The sequence below is a fragment of the Trichomycterus rosablanca genome, chromosome 4 (assembly GCF_030014385.1).
Source record: "Trichomycterus rosablanca isolate fTriRos1 chromosome 4, fTriRos1.hap1, whole genome shotgun sequence".
Classification (NCBI taxonomy): domain Eukaryota; kingdom Metazoa; phylum Chordata; class Actinopteri; order Siluriformes; family Trichomycteridae; genus Trichomycterus; species Trichomycterus rosablanca.
Genome location: NC_085991.1, coordinates 52,785,715 through 52,801,530, shown reverse-complemented (window position 1 = coordinate 52,801,530; position 15,816 = coordinate 52,785,715). Strand labels below are relative to the sequence as shown.

The 15,816-nt window shown below is 40.8% G+C and overlaps 1 protein-coding gene across 3 annotated transcripts in view; it reads right to left on the bottom strand.

The window, feature by feature from the left end:
• Positions 1 to 15,816, bottom strand: part of ptprn2 (protein tyrosine phosphatase receptor type N2) — a 259,239-nt gene that overhangs the window by 33,904 nt on the left and 209,519 nt on the right. For all 3 annotated transcript variants that reach the window (XM_062994511.1, XM_062994512.1, XM_062994513.1), the window contains exons 15-16: positions 13,117 to 13,264; positions 11,574 to 11,647 (exon numbers count right to left, since the gene is read on the bottom strand). In XM_062994511.1, coding sequence (XP_062850581.1) covers positions 11,574 to 11,647; positions 13,117 to 13,264 — 222 coding nt within the window. The remainder of the gene's footprint in view (positions 1 to 11,573; positions 11,648 to 13,116; positions 13,265 to 15,816) is intronic.

Here is a 15,816-nt window from a genome sequence, read left to right as displayed (position 1 = left end):
TAGAGAGGTCACGCCCCTTTTCTGGGACTAAAACATACATATATCGAGGCCATGTCCCTTCTCTGGAACTAAAACACACATATAGAGATGCCACGCCCCTTCTCTGGAATTAAAACATACAAATACAAAGGCCATGCCCCTTCTCTGGGACTAAAACGTACATATAGAGGCCACACCCCTATACTGGGAATGACAGGTACAGACAAAGAGGCCACACCTCCTTTACTGGGAATGACAGGTACAGATAAAGAGGCCACACCTTCTTTACTGGGAATAACAGGTACAAATAAAGATGCCACACCCCTATACTGGGAATGACAGGTACAGATAAAGAGGCCACACCTCCTTTACTGGGAATAACAGGTACAAATAAAGATGCCACACCCCCTTTACTGGGAATGACAGGTACAGATAAAGATGCCACACCCCCTTTACTGGGAATGACAGGTACAGATAAAGATGCCACACCCCCTTTACTGGGAATGACAGGTACAGATAAAGATGCCACACCCCCTTTACTGGGAATGACAGGTACGGATAAAGAGGCCACGCCTCCCTTACTGGTAATATCAGATACTAATAGCGAGGCTACGCCCCTTCTGTCGGATTAAAACATATAGAGAGGCCACGCCCCTTTCTGGAACTAAAATGTACATATACAAAGGCCACGCCCCTTGTCTGGGAATAAAACGTACATATACAGAGGCCTCGGCCCTTCTCTGGGACTCAAATGTACATATACAGAGGCCACGCCCCTTCTCAGGGACTAAAACATACACATAGGGAGGACACACCTCCTTCACTGGTAATATCAGATACTAATAGAGACCCTTCCCTAAACTGTTGCTGCAAAGTTGGAAACATTATTTTCTTTCATATGGTTGATTTAATACACCTGTTAGTGATTGTTGTTGCTGAAACACATGAATTCAATGATTAGAAGCAGCATCCCAATACTTATAGATACTTATAGTGTATCAACGTCACCTGTTGTGCCACTTTGCTGCCTTGAACTTTAATAAAGAAATGCTTTTTTAATCCAGGGGGAACTAAATTACATGAGGTGGGAAACCCATGCTGACACAAACACTACCTGGACGAAAATATGTGGACGCCGGGCCATGAACTTTCCAGGAACAGAGCTGTGCTCCTCCCTTTATACTGCACGTTGGGTGTTGGACTTTGGAACCTCCATTCTGTGCTAACTGTTGTCTCTTATCTGCTAACAGCAGCTTAACAACATGCTGCTTATCTCTGTACTTTAGACTCCCAGCCACATCTCGAGCAACCACAAACTGTGGACAGCAATATGGAGTCGGCAGCCTGCTCCTGGCTATAAAAGCTTCTACTTTGTTTGGAAAGCTCTCCAGAAGATGTTGGACAGGAAGGTCTCGCTTAAAATCGGTCTTCAAATTCATCCCAACAGTGATCAGTGGGGTTGAGGTCAGGTCTTTATTCAGGTCACTGAAGATTCTCAAGACCAGACTCATTGAACCAGACCATGTCTTCATGTCTTTATAGAGCCTGGTTTAAGCACAGGTGAACAGTCATGCTGGGAGAGGAAAGTCCCTTCCCTAAACTGTTGCTGCAAAGTTGGAAACATATGATTTTCTTTCATCTCACCCACCTTCTAGAACCTCAGAGACCACAGAGATCTTTTCAGGCTTAAAGAAAAGCTGGCACAAAAATTCCCACCATCCAGGAGCTCGAATAATGAGCTGATCGTCAAGGGTTTGGAACGCAGCCCTTCTGAGCGGCCACAACAGGGTGCAGGATAAGTGGAGGTGAGGTATGCTCCCTCGTTAGGGGATCAAGCTCGGCCCTATTGTTCATGCACCGTGAAGGACCGGGTAATCCGACCCTCGCGGGATTTACTTCCACTTAGCAAAGGAAGTGTAGCAAAAATCCGAGGAATGATTGATCACCGCCATGCCAGCGCTAACCTTGATATGTAAGATATGAGGACGGGTGGTTCATTGACAATGGGAACGGAATCTGAGGCGGAAATACTGAACACCCAGAGGCATCCTATCAGCAAACTTGATTTTACTCCGGACAGGGCGCCGTTTGCAGCATTCAGCAGATGCTCAAGCAATTAAAGGTTCAGCGCCTTGTTCAGGAGCCCAACAGTGGCAACTTGGCAGGGCTTAAACCAGCAACCTTCTGATTATCAGTCCAGCACCTTAACCACTGAGCTATCACTGCTGCATCCGGCTTGTGAAGACATCCAGCCGGTGAAAGCACCACTGAGATTCGAACCCGACAAACTTTCTGCTCTTCCCTGCTGGTAGCTTGACCCACTGTTTCCCAAACTGATCCAGCTCCAAGTGTAAGTGGTGCCATCTTCCAACTGAAAGGTTCAGCTATTTCAGATCAGGACCCAGGCTTAACTTCCTGCTCTAAAATATCCTGCTAGGGTTACGACTGTGAAGATATAAGGCACCAAGTCTCTGAAGCAGCAAAGCAACCCCAAAACATCATTGAGCCTTCTCTAAGTTTGATACTGTCCTTTGGAAGCTTTATTTCTGTGAACGCATTGTCTTGTCACCTCACAGCAAGAAGGTCCTGGGTTTGCTCCCCGGGCGGGGTGGTCTGGGTCCTTTCTGTGCAGAGTTCACCCCGTGTCTGCGTGGGTTTCCTCCGGGTGCTCCGGTTTCCTCCCACGGTCCAAAAACATGCAGTCAGGTTCATTGGAGACACTGAATTGTCCTATAGGTACCTAGCCACTATAGGATGCATAAACCAGTGCACTGTAGTGCTGGTCCCAAGACAGACAGACAGACAGACAAACAGACAGACAGATAGACAAAATAGATAGATAGATAGATAGATAGATAGATAGATAGATAGATAGATAGATAGATAGATAGATAGATAGATAGATAGATAGATAGATAGATAGATAGACAAAATAAATAGATAGATAGATAGATAGATAGATAGATAGATAGATAGATAGATAGATAGATAGATAGATAGATAGATAGATAGATAGATAGATAGATAGATAGATAGATAGATACACTGTAACACATTTCTGTAGTTTTTACAGTATTACTACTGTAGAATGATAAAATTCTTACTGTAGAACCTGTACACAGCATTTTACTGTAGATCTGCAAAGGATCATGGTCAAGTTTCAGTGGTGAACGAATTTTACAGTAAGCATATTTCTGCTGTGAATCACAATACGGTAAGTTTAAGCGGGATTGTTCTTTTTCTGTCAGTTTAAACAATAATCTGTCTTTGGTAATAGTACAGTTTGCATTATATCTAACACAAATATTAGTTTTTTTTATCACTCAGACAGAAAGACATCTTTATATCATCAGTAACAGGTACAGAAATTAGAATTACTTGATAATAGTCACCTACTCTTTTAAAACGCTATTAAGACAGAAAGCGAGCTAGCTCGCTAAACATATAACTAATCGGCCAGTTGATAAACAACTAGCTAATGGTCTAGCCAAAAGTGATACACTAGAGAGCCAGCGTGCATAACATTACCAAAACAGGTAAGAATTTTAAACAGCACATTTTTAATAGTAGAATGTGTTTATTAATGTAATATCTCTAATGGGAGGTTAGGAATTAACAAAATTGTCATAGTCTCCAGTCTTGTATATAAATTTCTACAGCAGTAACAGTAATTCCTTGTTTTATCTTTACAGTGCAGGAAAGAAAACTTTAGCCCAAGATGTGGATTCCAGCAAATGTAAAACAAAGCACTTGCACATTTTTATGGTTTTGTTCAAAACAGCAGTGTTTACAAAAATATGAATTTATTTATTTAATTATCTATGTATTTTCAAAAACATGTTTTAAAATGTTGAAATTCATCAATAAATGATTTTTGTTACAAATGCAGTGTCTTAATTTTTACAATGTATAGTTATTTTTCGAATATTATTTTAGTGTTAAATGCTGTAATGTCTTTAAAGTAGTCTGATATTTGCTGTAATTAAAAGACTGCATTACTGCTGTAATAGGTTACAGTAATGTGAAATTACTGTAATAAGAGCTACCGTACTGTGATTATTACTGTAATAAATATTACAGTATTTTATAGTTACTGTAATTAAATTTGCAGTATGCGTACTGTAAAATTTATTACAGCAACTTACCGGCTAATTGCTGCCAGCAAGTTACTGTACATTTCACAGTGTCCTTTTTACAGTGTAGATAGATAGATAGATAGATAGATAGATAGATAGATAGATAGATAGATAGATAGATAGATAGATAGATAGATAGATAGATAGATAGATAGATAGATAGATAGACAGACTGACAGATAGATCGAAAGACAGACAGACGACAGATAGATAAATAGACACAGACAGACAGACAGACAGACAGATAAATAGACACAGACAGACAGACTGACATAGATAGACAGACAGACAGACAGACAGACAGACAGGCAGGCAGGCAGACAGACAGATAGACACAGACAGACAGACAGACAGACAGACAGATAGAGTGTCTACATATATATGGCTACAAATCATAAGCTGCGTCCGAAATCGCATACTTCCATACTCAATAGTACGCGAAATGAGGACGCGAGAGCGGTTAGTATGTCTGAATACACAGTATACACAAAGAGGTACACGAGAAGTACCCGGATGACCTACTTATTGGGCAGCCATGTTTGAGTATGCAAGCGATGCACACTTGCGGTCCGCTAATGTATCCCATTATGCAAGTCCTCTGTTCACAAGTGTAAGTAAGATAAATAAAATAAATTATTTTAAAGACAAATAAATAACAAAAAGATGATAAATATCCAAAATGTTGGTGAGTGGGTTTTGCAATGAGTGTGTAACTATGGTGATATTACGTCATCACGTCCTCACGTCATCACTTGACGTTGGTAAGATGGCGGATGTAGTACGTAGCGGTGTTGTGTGCATGCTGCATACTTCTGTACTGTAAGTATGTACTTTTTTACCGGCTGCGATTTCGGACGCAGCTATAGAGTCACAGAATTAACCTACAACCCCCCAACCCCCCACCACCCCCGCCCCCCCATCCCCTCCGGCCGCTGTACCTGCAAATTCTGTACGTCTGGCTGCTCTCGAGCCGTCACGATCGATGTTTGGCGCCCGGCACAAAAAATCGTACCTGTATAAATTAGCCGTACTCGTGCGCTAATTGCTCGGCGGCCGTCACACTCGGATACAAAGTGGCATTGTTAGCGTGAACGATGGGCACAGCCATTAGCCCGGCTGCAGATGGGAATAATTGCTCAGCTCAACCTTTATAGTCGGCGGGAGCCATTATACACCAGACAGCTAATACCAGACTTCTGACCGGCTTTGTCTGGCGTCCCATAAAGGGAGTTATTAAAGCGGATATATCATCTCAAACTCAAAAAGATGATTGTGCTCGTAAAATCTAATTACTTCAAGCCGAGAAGTGGATCGTTGAAGTGCCAGCTCCACAATAACTGCGGCATGAGGCGCTTTACGCCCTGCCGGGAGACTCCGCCAAGAGTACAGGGGTACCGGCATGAATAAGACGCCAGTCAGACTGTCAGGTCTGACGAGCACGAGAAATTACGCTGAGGAGAATTTAAATCCTCGCCCAGATACCTCGGGCGTTCGTCTGACGTCTGTGTTTACGCTTTTTTTTTAATAATATAAAGCGTAAAATTTTATCGATTTTGTTTCAGGAAATGTGCCAGCGCTCTCTGTGGGGCAAACTAGGAGCGTCGTTTCGGTAAATGCCACGACTCTTCTAACACAGATTTATGTTAGAAATAAGTCCACGTCCAATCCATAAAGGAAAACTCATACCATGTGATGCCTAAACCATCCCTAGGACGTTCCTGAAGGAACCGAATCCAAAGGTGCTGTAAAACTGGTGACCCAGGTGCAATAATCCCAGCCAAGAGTACAATCACTCAAACCAGAGGACTCTATTGTGCCACCATCACTTCTGGCACCCTCACCAAGCTCCATGTATCCCATGGTAGTATTCACAATTATGTTTGACCTTGATGCCATCTTCAGCCTCAGGTCCACAAAAAAGGCTTTGGTAAAGAAGACACTCTCATCCAAAGCGACTTATGATAGACACAGAGAGGGAACGCATCCAGAACCGATGTCCAGTCCATCCAAACTCGCACCATGTGATGCCTAAACCACTCCTAGGACGTTCCTCAAGGAACCGAATCCAAAGATGCTGTAAAACTGGTGACTCAGGTGCAATAATCTTGAGTAGACCACCAAACCAAACCATCTTGTGCCACCATCACCTTTCTATCTTTGTCCAACCACCTTCTGGCACCTTCACCAAGGTCCACAACAAAGGCTTTGGTAAAGAAGACATTCATTCATTGACTCACTCACTCATTTACTCACTCATTCACTCACTCATTCACTCATTTACTCACTCATTCACTCACTCATTCACTCATTCACTCATTTACTCACTCATTTACTCACTCATTCACTCAGTCATTCACACACTCACTCACTCATTTACTCACTCACTCACTCATCCACTCACTCACTCATGTAATCATTCACTCACTCATTCATTCATTCACTCACTCATCCACTCACTCACTAAAGTAATCATTCACTCACTCATTTACTCACTCATTCATTCACTCACTCACTCACTCATTTACTCACTCAATAACTCATGTAATCCTTCACTCACTCACTCACTCATTTACTCACTCAATAACTCATGTAATCCTTCACTCACTCACTCACACATTCACTCACTCACTCATTCACTCACTCACTCATTCACTCATCCACTCATTTACTCACTCATTCACTCATTCACTCATTTACTCACTCATTTACTCACTCACTCACTCATCCACTCACTCACTCATGTAATCATTCACTCACTCATTCATTCATTCACTCACTCATTCATTCATTTACTCACTCATTCAGTCTCACTCATTTACTCACTCACTCATGTAATCATTCACTCACTCATTCATTCATTCACTCACTCATTCATTCATTTACTCACTCATTCAGTCTCACTCATTTACTCACTCATTCACTCTCACTCATTTACTCACTCACTCACTCACTCACTAAAGTAATCATTCACTCACTCATTTACTCACTCATTCATTCACTCACTCACTCACTCATTTACTCACTCAATAACTCATGTAATCCTTCACTCACTCACTCACTCATTTACTCACTCAATAACTCATGTAATCCTTCACTCACTCACTCACACATTCACTCACTCACTCATTCACTCACTCACTCATTCACTCATCCACTCATTTACTCACTCATTCACTCATTCACTCATTTACTCACTCATTTACTCACTCACTCACTCATCCACTCACTCACTCATGTAATCATTCACTCACTCATTCATTCATTCACTCACTCATTCATTCATTTACTCACTCATTCAGTCTCACTCATTTACTCACTCACTCATGTAATCATTCACTCACTCATTCATTCATTCACTCACTCATTCATTCATTTACTCACTCATTCAGTCTCACTCATTTACTCACTCATTCACTCTCACTCATTTACTCACTCACTCACTCACTCACTAAAGTAATCATTCACTCACTCATTTACTCACTCACTCATTCATTCACTCACTCACTCACTCATTTACTCACTCAATAACTCATGTAATCCTTCACTCACTCACTCACTCATTTACTCACTCAATAACTCATGTAATCCTTCACTCACTCACTCACACATTCACTCACTCACTCATTCACTCACTCACTCATTCACTCATCCACTCACTCATTTACTCATTCACTCACTCACTCATTCATTCACTCACTCATTTACTCATTTACTCACTTTTATTCAATTACCCATTCACTTACTCACTCACTCACTCATTCATTTACTCACTTTTATTTAATCCCTCATTCACTCACTCTTTTACTCACTCACTTATTCACTCACTCACTAACACACACTCATTCACTTATTCACTCACACTCTTCACTCACTCACTTACTCACGTACTCATTCACTTACTCACTCACACATTCACTCACTCACATTCACTCACTCACTCACTCACTCACTCACTCATTCACTCATTCACTCACTCACTCATTCACTCATTCACTCATTCACTCATTCACTCACTCACACTCACTCACTCACTCATTCACTTAAGGGCAGTTAGAACTACCAATCCACCTACTGACATGGATCGTTGTCATTTGTTAGAAATTTTTGCTCGCTGGAGCGGGACGTGCTTCAAAATCCGATCCTCCTCATTGGACTCCGCTTTCTCACTGCTACCATGGCAACAGCGAGACAGGATTCCCTCTGACAGTTCGGGATGAGGCGAGGGTGTGTTCGCGTGTGTTAACCAGCCGACGAGCTGCATCGTCTAAAGGTCTTCTTGCCACTCAGAAGAGTTTCGACCTCGTGTGTGTGTGTGTGTGTGTGTGTGTGTGTGTGTGTGCGTTTGAAAAGCCGAAACCTTCAACCCTCGGCAGCCCTTTAAGTGGAGGACGGACAGATAAAAGGGGGAGAAATGTCACCAAAGACTCGTTATGGGGCACCTCTCGCTCCCTACCCTGATAACGAGGGTGACGCCACCAGCATTTGACGGCTGTAATTATGCCACTTTTTATGTCAGATTTCCGCCAGGCTGTAATTACAGGACCAGCGACGGGAGACGAAAATCCCTCACGTCTCTTTGTTTCCTCCCTTTCAGGGGGTCCGAGAAGACAAAGAAAACAACAATGGAGTCTTCAGACGGTAACTTAGTGATACTCACTCAAAAATGTGCCTCCTTTAAGAGGACGGACGGGTTACGGAGAAAGACGGCATGTTTTTTTATATGAATTTAAGGTACAAAGGTCACTAACCAGTCACGGAGAGTGACCAGTCCAGAGAGCAAGCCAGGTGTACTGGGAAAAAATAAAGACCATGTCTTTGTTTACTGGGACAAACAAATACCAAGGTAATGGGATTGCTAGTCCTAATTGCCCTTGAGTGAATGAATGAGTGAGTGAGTGAGTGAATAAATGAGTAAATGTGAGGGGTAAGGGTAAGTGAGTGAGTAAATCAATGAATGAGTGAATGAGTAAATAAGTAAGTGATTGAGTGACTGAGTGAGTGAGTGAATGAGTAAGTAAATGAGTAAGTAAATGAGTGAGTAAACAAGTGAGTGAATGAGTGAGTAAGTGAGTATATGAGTGAGTGAATGAGTAAGTGAGTAAATGAGTAAGTGAATGAGTGAGTAAGTGAATGAGTAAGTGAGTAAATGAGTGAATGAGTGAGTGAGTAAATGAGTGAGTGAATGAGTAAGTGAATGAGTGAGTGAGTAAATGAGTGAATGAGTGAGTGAGTGAGTGAGTAAATGAGTGACTGAGTGAGTGAGTGAGTGAGTAAATAAATGAGTGAGTTAGTGAGTGAATGAGTGAATAAATGAGTGAGTGAGTGAGTAAATGAGTGAGTGAGTAAATGAGTGACTGACTGAGTGAGTGCGTGAGTAAATGAGTGAGTGAGTGAGTGAGTAAATCAGTGAGTGAGTGAGTGAATAAATGAGTGTTAGTGAGTGAATGAGTGAGTGAATAAATGAGTGAGTGAGTGAGTGAGTGAGGGAGTGAGTGAGTGAGTAAATGAGTGACTGACTGAGTGAGTGAGTGAGTGAGTGAATGAGTGAGTGAGTAAATGAGTGAGTGAGTGAATAAATGAGTGAGTGAATAAATTAGTGAGTGCGTGAGTGAATGAGTGAGTGAGTGAGTGAATGAGTGAGTGAGTGAGTAAATGAGTGAGTTAGTGAGTGAATGAGTGAGTGAGTGAGTGAATAAATGAGTGAGTGAGTGAGTGAGTGAGTAAATGAGTGAGTTAGTGAGTGAATGAGTGAGTGAGTGAGTGAGTAAATGAGTGAGTTAGTGAGTGAATGAGTGAGTGAGTGAGTGAGGCACCTCAACAACAGGCTCCAGGTTTGAGGGAATATCAGAATAAAATGCGCACTGAAGATTCACCCAAACATTTACTGTATACTAACCACTTCATCCTGTTCAAGGTGGCGGTCACCATGGTGTTCCCCAAAACTATTCTCCAGAACTGATGTCCAATTCATCACAGGGCGACACCCAAACACACAATGAATGAGTGAAGAAACTTGACATCAAAGCTACGAGGGTAACCACGCCCATATTGAGCATCATAAAGCCATAAGTTTGGATCAGATGACCGTCTAATCCTTTCAGCCCTACAAATACAAAGGTAACAGCTCTGTTACTTCGGCTAATGGGTACCAGGGGCATTTAGGGCCATACAAGGGTACATTTGGGTACTGAGGCAATGACGTCTCCATTGGGACCGAGAGATGCAAAGGTCGTACCTCTATTAGCTCCATTACTGAGATCTGGGTTTGAGTCTGAGCTGTGCTATCGGTCTGCCGGGTGTCTACACAGACATGATGGGCTATGTCTGGGGTAGGAGGCTGGCTAAAGCCCTGCGATGGATTGGTGTATTCCCGGTCACCTACTTCAATAGGACTAACAGGTACAGGTACAAAGACCTAACAGGTACCAGAGGCTACGCCCCATCTTTACTCCTTCAACACATACGAAGGTTGTCCCTTCTTTACCTTTTAAAACCATCCAGAAGGTGGATTGGCTACTCAAACGAAGGCAGGGAGAACATAATTACTACTGTTCCTCCAAACCCTGAACAGCTTCCCGAGAACGGGTTTGAATTATAGACAATGATCCCACGTTCACTGATCCTGAAGTGGCTCATTGCTGCTCTGAGGCTCTTAAATAAGATTTAACGCGTCGTTCGATTGCCAAAACAATAAAACATCATCAACCCACTTCATTTATCCAGTTTTTTTTTTACTTTTCTATCTTCTCACGTCTAAATGATGAGTCCAGGATGTAGTCATGCTTACTAGCTAACCGACTCGTCAGTGTAGAAGAAATAAAGCACAACAAGAGCAACAAAAAACGATCTGGAGTTATAAGGACTTTAAAGGATTAAATAACTAAAGCTGACGCTGATGTAGACGTTAATCTGCTGTCTGTCTAATCTTTAAAAGATAAAACTAAACCCAGAACTCAGTAGAACTCATTCTAAATGATGAAGTAAGTAAAACTATATAAACAGTGTTGCCTATAAATAATTTTGGAATCATCTGGGTACCCCGGCTTCCCCCTTCAAACTTTCTAAGTGTAAATAAAGGGGTGTGCGAGTGTTATAACAGCTAACAGGTGTAACAAATCAATAATATTAAGGAAATTACACGCTTCCAACTTTGCAGTAACAGTTTAGGGAAGGCCCTTTCCTGTTCCAGCATGATTCCTGACCTCAGCCCAATTCAACAGCTCTGGGATGAACTGGAACACCGATTGAAGCTTCCTCGCCCAACATCAGTGCCCAGCCATATACAAATATTGTCAAATTTTAATTGAATGGGCACAAATTCCCACACACACACCTATTTCAACATCTCGTGAGGAGTGTCCTCAGTTTTTGAAATGGGACGTCCAGCAAGCTCATGGTCAGGTGTCCAAATACTACAGAAAAGCAAAAGAAGTGTACAGAAGTGAAATCTGGACTCACGATGAGACTGGCATTGATGTAATCTGAGCTGTTCTGGTTGTTCTCCACCTTCAACAGGAATCTGGAGTGATCGTCTGTAACGAAGGAACAAAAATATAAGGATTATTACACGTTTATTACACAGTTATAATATGTTTATTACACAGTCGTTACTACACTTGTGTATTGTAGCATTTGAACAGTCACTGTAGTTGTACAAATCAACACTAATCACAACTTAGGCATAAAATTGATTAAAATAACAGTTATAATAAGATCAGAAATTTATCAACACGACAGAACAGCACTCAAATTAGATCTTTTAGCAAGTTCATAAATAAATGCAGTTTTTTACAAGGACAATAAAACAACAAATAAGTCAATAAATAAATTAAATGTGATAAAATATATAAATCAATCAGTAAATAATACCTATTATAAATAGGTATATTTTTTTAATGAAGAAAAATCTATAAATAAAAAAAACTTAATTTAACTGTAGCTACACCAACTCTATTCATTTAAACTGTCAATAGCACTGTTACAGTTAATAAATAATAATAATAATAATAACTACTTCTGCTTATGAAATGTAGGATGGATATCGATTGTGCCCATTGTTATAAGTAATGGAAATGTTTGGTGCCCCTGGTATGTTGGATTGGTATTTTTTGTGCCTACTGTATGCAGGATGGAGATCTATTGTGCCCATGAGATGGAGTATACAGATCTATGGTGCCCATGAGATGGAATATAGAGATCTATTGTACCCATGAGATGGAGCATGGAGATCAATTGTACCCATTAGATGAAGGATTGACAATGTTTGTCCTTTTTGTTATAAAAAAATAGGAATCTATTGTACCCATGGTATGCAGGATGGGGATCTATTGTACGCATGGTATGCAGGATGGGGATCTATTGTACCCATGGTATGCAGGATGGAGATCTATTGTACCCATGGTATGCAGGATGGGGATCTATTGTACCCATGGTATGCAGGATGGGGATCTATTGTACCCATGGTATGCAGGATGGAGATCTATTGTACCCATGGTATGCAGGATGGGGATCTATTGTACCCATGGTATGCAGGATGGAGATCTATTGTACCCATGGTATGCAGGATGGAGATCTATTGTACCCATGGTATGCAGGATGGGGATCTATTGTACCCATGGTATGCAGGATGGGGATCTATTGCACCCATGGTATGCAGGATGGGGATCTATTGCACCCATGGTATGCAGGATGGAGATCTATTGGATAGTGATCTTTTGTGCCCATGGTTTATAAAATGCATATTATTTGTGCCCACTGTTATGAAGGATGGTGATCTTTTGTGCCCGTTGTTAGATAGAATGGAGATCTATTGTACCCATGGCATGCAGGATGGGTAATGTTTGTGCCCACTGTATGCAGGACGGACAGCGTTTGTGCTTTTGTTATAAAAAATAGAGATCTTTTGTGCCCACGGTATGCAAGATTGGCATTATTTTAGACATGGTACTTTAAACCCTGATGGTAACAGGATGGACGTGTGTTCTGAACGTGTGCAGCTTACATGCCAGCGCGCTGTTGGCTCGGTTCTTTTTGGCGTTGTTTTTCTCCTGAGCGGAGGAGCAGGTTGCCGGCTCGGCCTGATAAGCGCACAGCGCCTCCCACTCCTTCTCCAGCCGGTCCTGATTCTGCAGGTGATCCTCCATGTACGTCTGTACAGAGCAAAGAAGACGAGAAGAAGGAGAAGATGAGAATATTAGAATAAAAGTTGTGATCGGGTTCAAAAATATGTTTTGGGTTTCCAGATCCTCCCTGGCCACAACTCTGGCTTCACTTCTGTACATGTATAAAAATAAAAGAGTTAAGGGCCTTACTCAGGGGCCAAACAGTGGTAATTTGGTGGTGGTGATGGTAGAGCTTGAAACAATGACCTTATAATTACTAGTCCAAGACCTTAACCGCTGAGCCGCCACTGCCCTTAGGTATGTTTCTGCCATGACCACTGTACGGTCAAAAGTATTGGGACACCCCATCTAATTTTAAATTCACATGTCTGTAATTATGTGGTTTATAATAATATACGTATAATAATAATAGTAATAATAATAATATATTAATAATAATAATGACAATAATAATAATATATTAATAATAACAATATATGAAAATAACAATATTATATTAATAATAAAATAATAATAATAATGACAATAATAATAATAAGCAGAAGAAAAATAACAATAATAATAATAATAATAATATATGAAAAATAATAATAATAATAATAATAAAATAATAATAATAATAATATATATAAAATAATATTAATGTATTAATAATAATAACAATAATAATAATAATAATAATAATAATAATAATGGAAATAATAATAATAATAATGACAATAATATATTAATAATAATAACAATATTGAAAATAACAATAATAATAATATATTAATAATAAAAATAATAATAATATGACAATAATAATAATAAGAAGAAGAAAAATAACAATAATAATAATAATAATAATATATGAAAAATAATAATAATAATAATAATAATAATAATAATAATAAAATAATAATAAAATAATAATAATAATATATATAAAATAATAATAATGTATTAATAATAATAACAATAATAATAATAATAATAATAATAATAATGGAAATAAAAATAATAATAATAATAATAATAATAATAATAATAAGAAGAAGAAGAAGAAGAAGAAGAAGAAGAAGAAGAAGAAGAAGAAGAAGAAGAAGAAAAATAATAATAATAATAATATATGAAAAATAATAATAATAATAATAATATATTGGTGGTTGCCAGATCCTCCCTGTCCACAATTCTGTCTTCACTTCTGCACACATACAAGTATTTTTAAACAGTCTATAACAACCTCTTTGTAGCTTCACATCTCTTTATCAGACCGACCCCAGACCCCAGCTCACAGCGGCCTCACTCACCAATCACTGAGACTAATCCCACATATGCACCCAAGAAGAAAGAAGGAGTGGAGGGCTGGTTGTGGCAATCACAGGCGCAATTAAGAGCGGTGAAAGAGCCGAGATAGCCGAGCTTCAATCACGGCCGGTGCGAGAGCTGATAAGATTGTCTGGGTTTGAGCTGCCGTTCCTGCAGAGTTGAAGCCGAGAGGGACCAAAGACGGAGAGAGGAACATGAGGAAGGACAAGGGCGTGGTGTTTGGAGAATAATGGGACGTGTTGGATCACTACGACTGAGGTATAAGGGTCCAGGGGTCGAATCTCAGCCGTGCTATTGGCCGGTTGGGCGTCTGCATGGACATGGGGCCAAAAAGTGCGCTCTCAGTACCGGTCCCATGACCAGAGTTTGGTATGAGGACCAAGGTATGAGGTAGTGTCTGTACTGTAGATGGCTTGTTATAGACCGCCGTGCCACCTGAGTGCCATGCTGGAGTAGCAGAATCTTACTTAGCAAGATCTATTTTGACAGGACAAACATGCTATCAACCTGACCAAGCACCCAGCAGTCAGGAAGCTGTCCTGACAGTCACACTATACTTGATGATGTCTGGTTCATGACGTTCTAATGTCACTGTGATGACACAGAGTTCGAGTAAAATTTTACCAAAACATTTAGCACAAGGTGCTCGGGTGGAGTAGCGGTAAAACACGCTAGCACACCAGTGCTGACATCTCAAGCTCATGGGTTCGAATCTCAGCTCTGCTACCGGCAGGCTGATCCATCAGGTTTAATTGCCGAAGAGGAATCATCATGGCTGCTGTGATTACAATCTATGTCGCAGCACAGAGACGGGGGATAATAGGGATCAGTGCGTGACTCTCCGTGTGCGAGACCGAGCCCCATATGAACTCATCTCATGCAGGGTGGTACTGCACACGTGTCAGAGGGGGCGTGTGTTAGTCACGGCTCTCCTCGGTCAGCATCAGTAGAGAGGAAGAAAATGCGACTAAATTGGGAGGCGTCCAAAGACTTTTGCTCTCTCCAGCCTGAGTATTTTGAGCTCATGTTGAGCCAGACGGGGGGTAATAAAGGTCGTTATGCTGGATGTAATATCCATTATTCAGTGCTCAAGACGTGACTGATTAACACGGCTGAGAGGAGATTTAATTAGGATCGTTCTGTATCAGGAGGAAGAAGCTCCTCCTCCTCCTCGCTGTGGAGCAGGACCTGGACGTGTGGACTGTATTGTGTATCTTCACCGGTTTGGGGAAGGTCCCTTCCTGTCCCAGCATGTCTACAAAACCAGG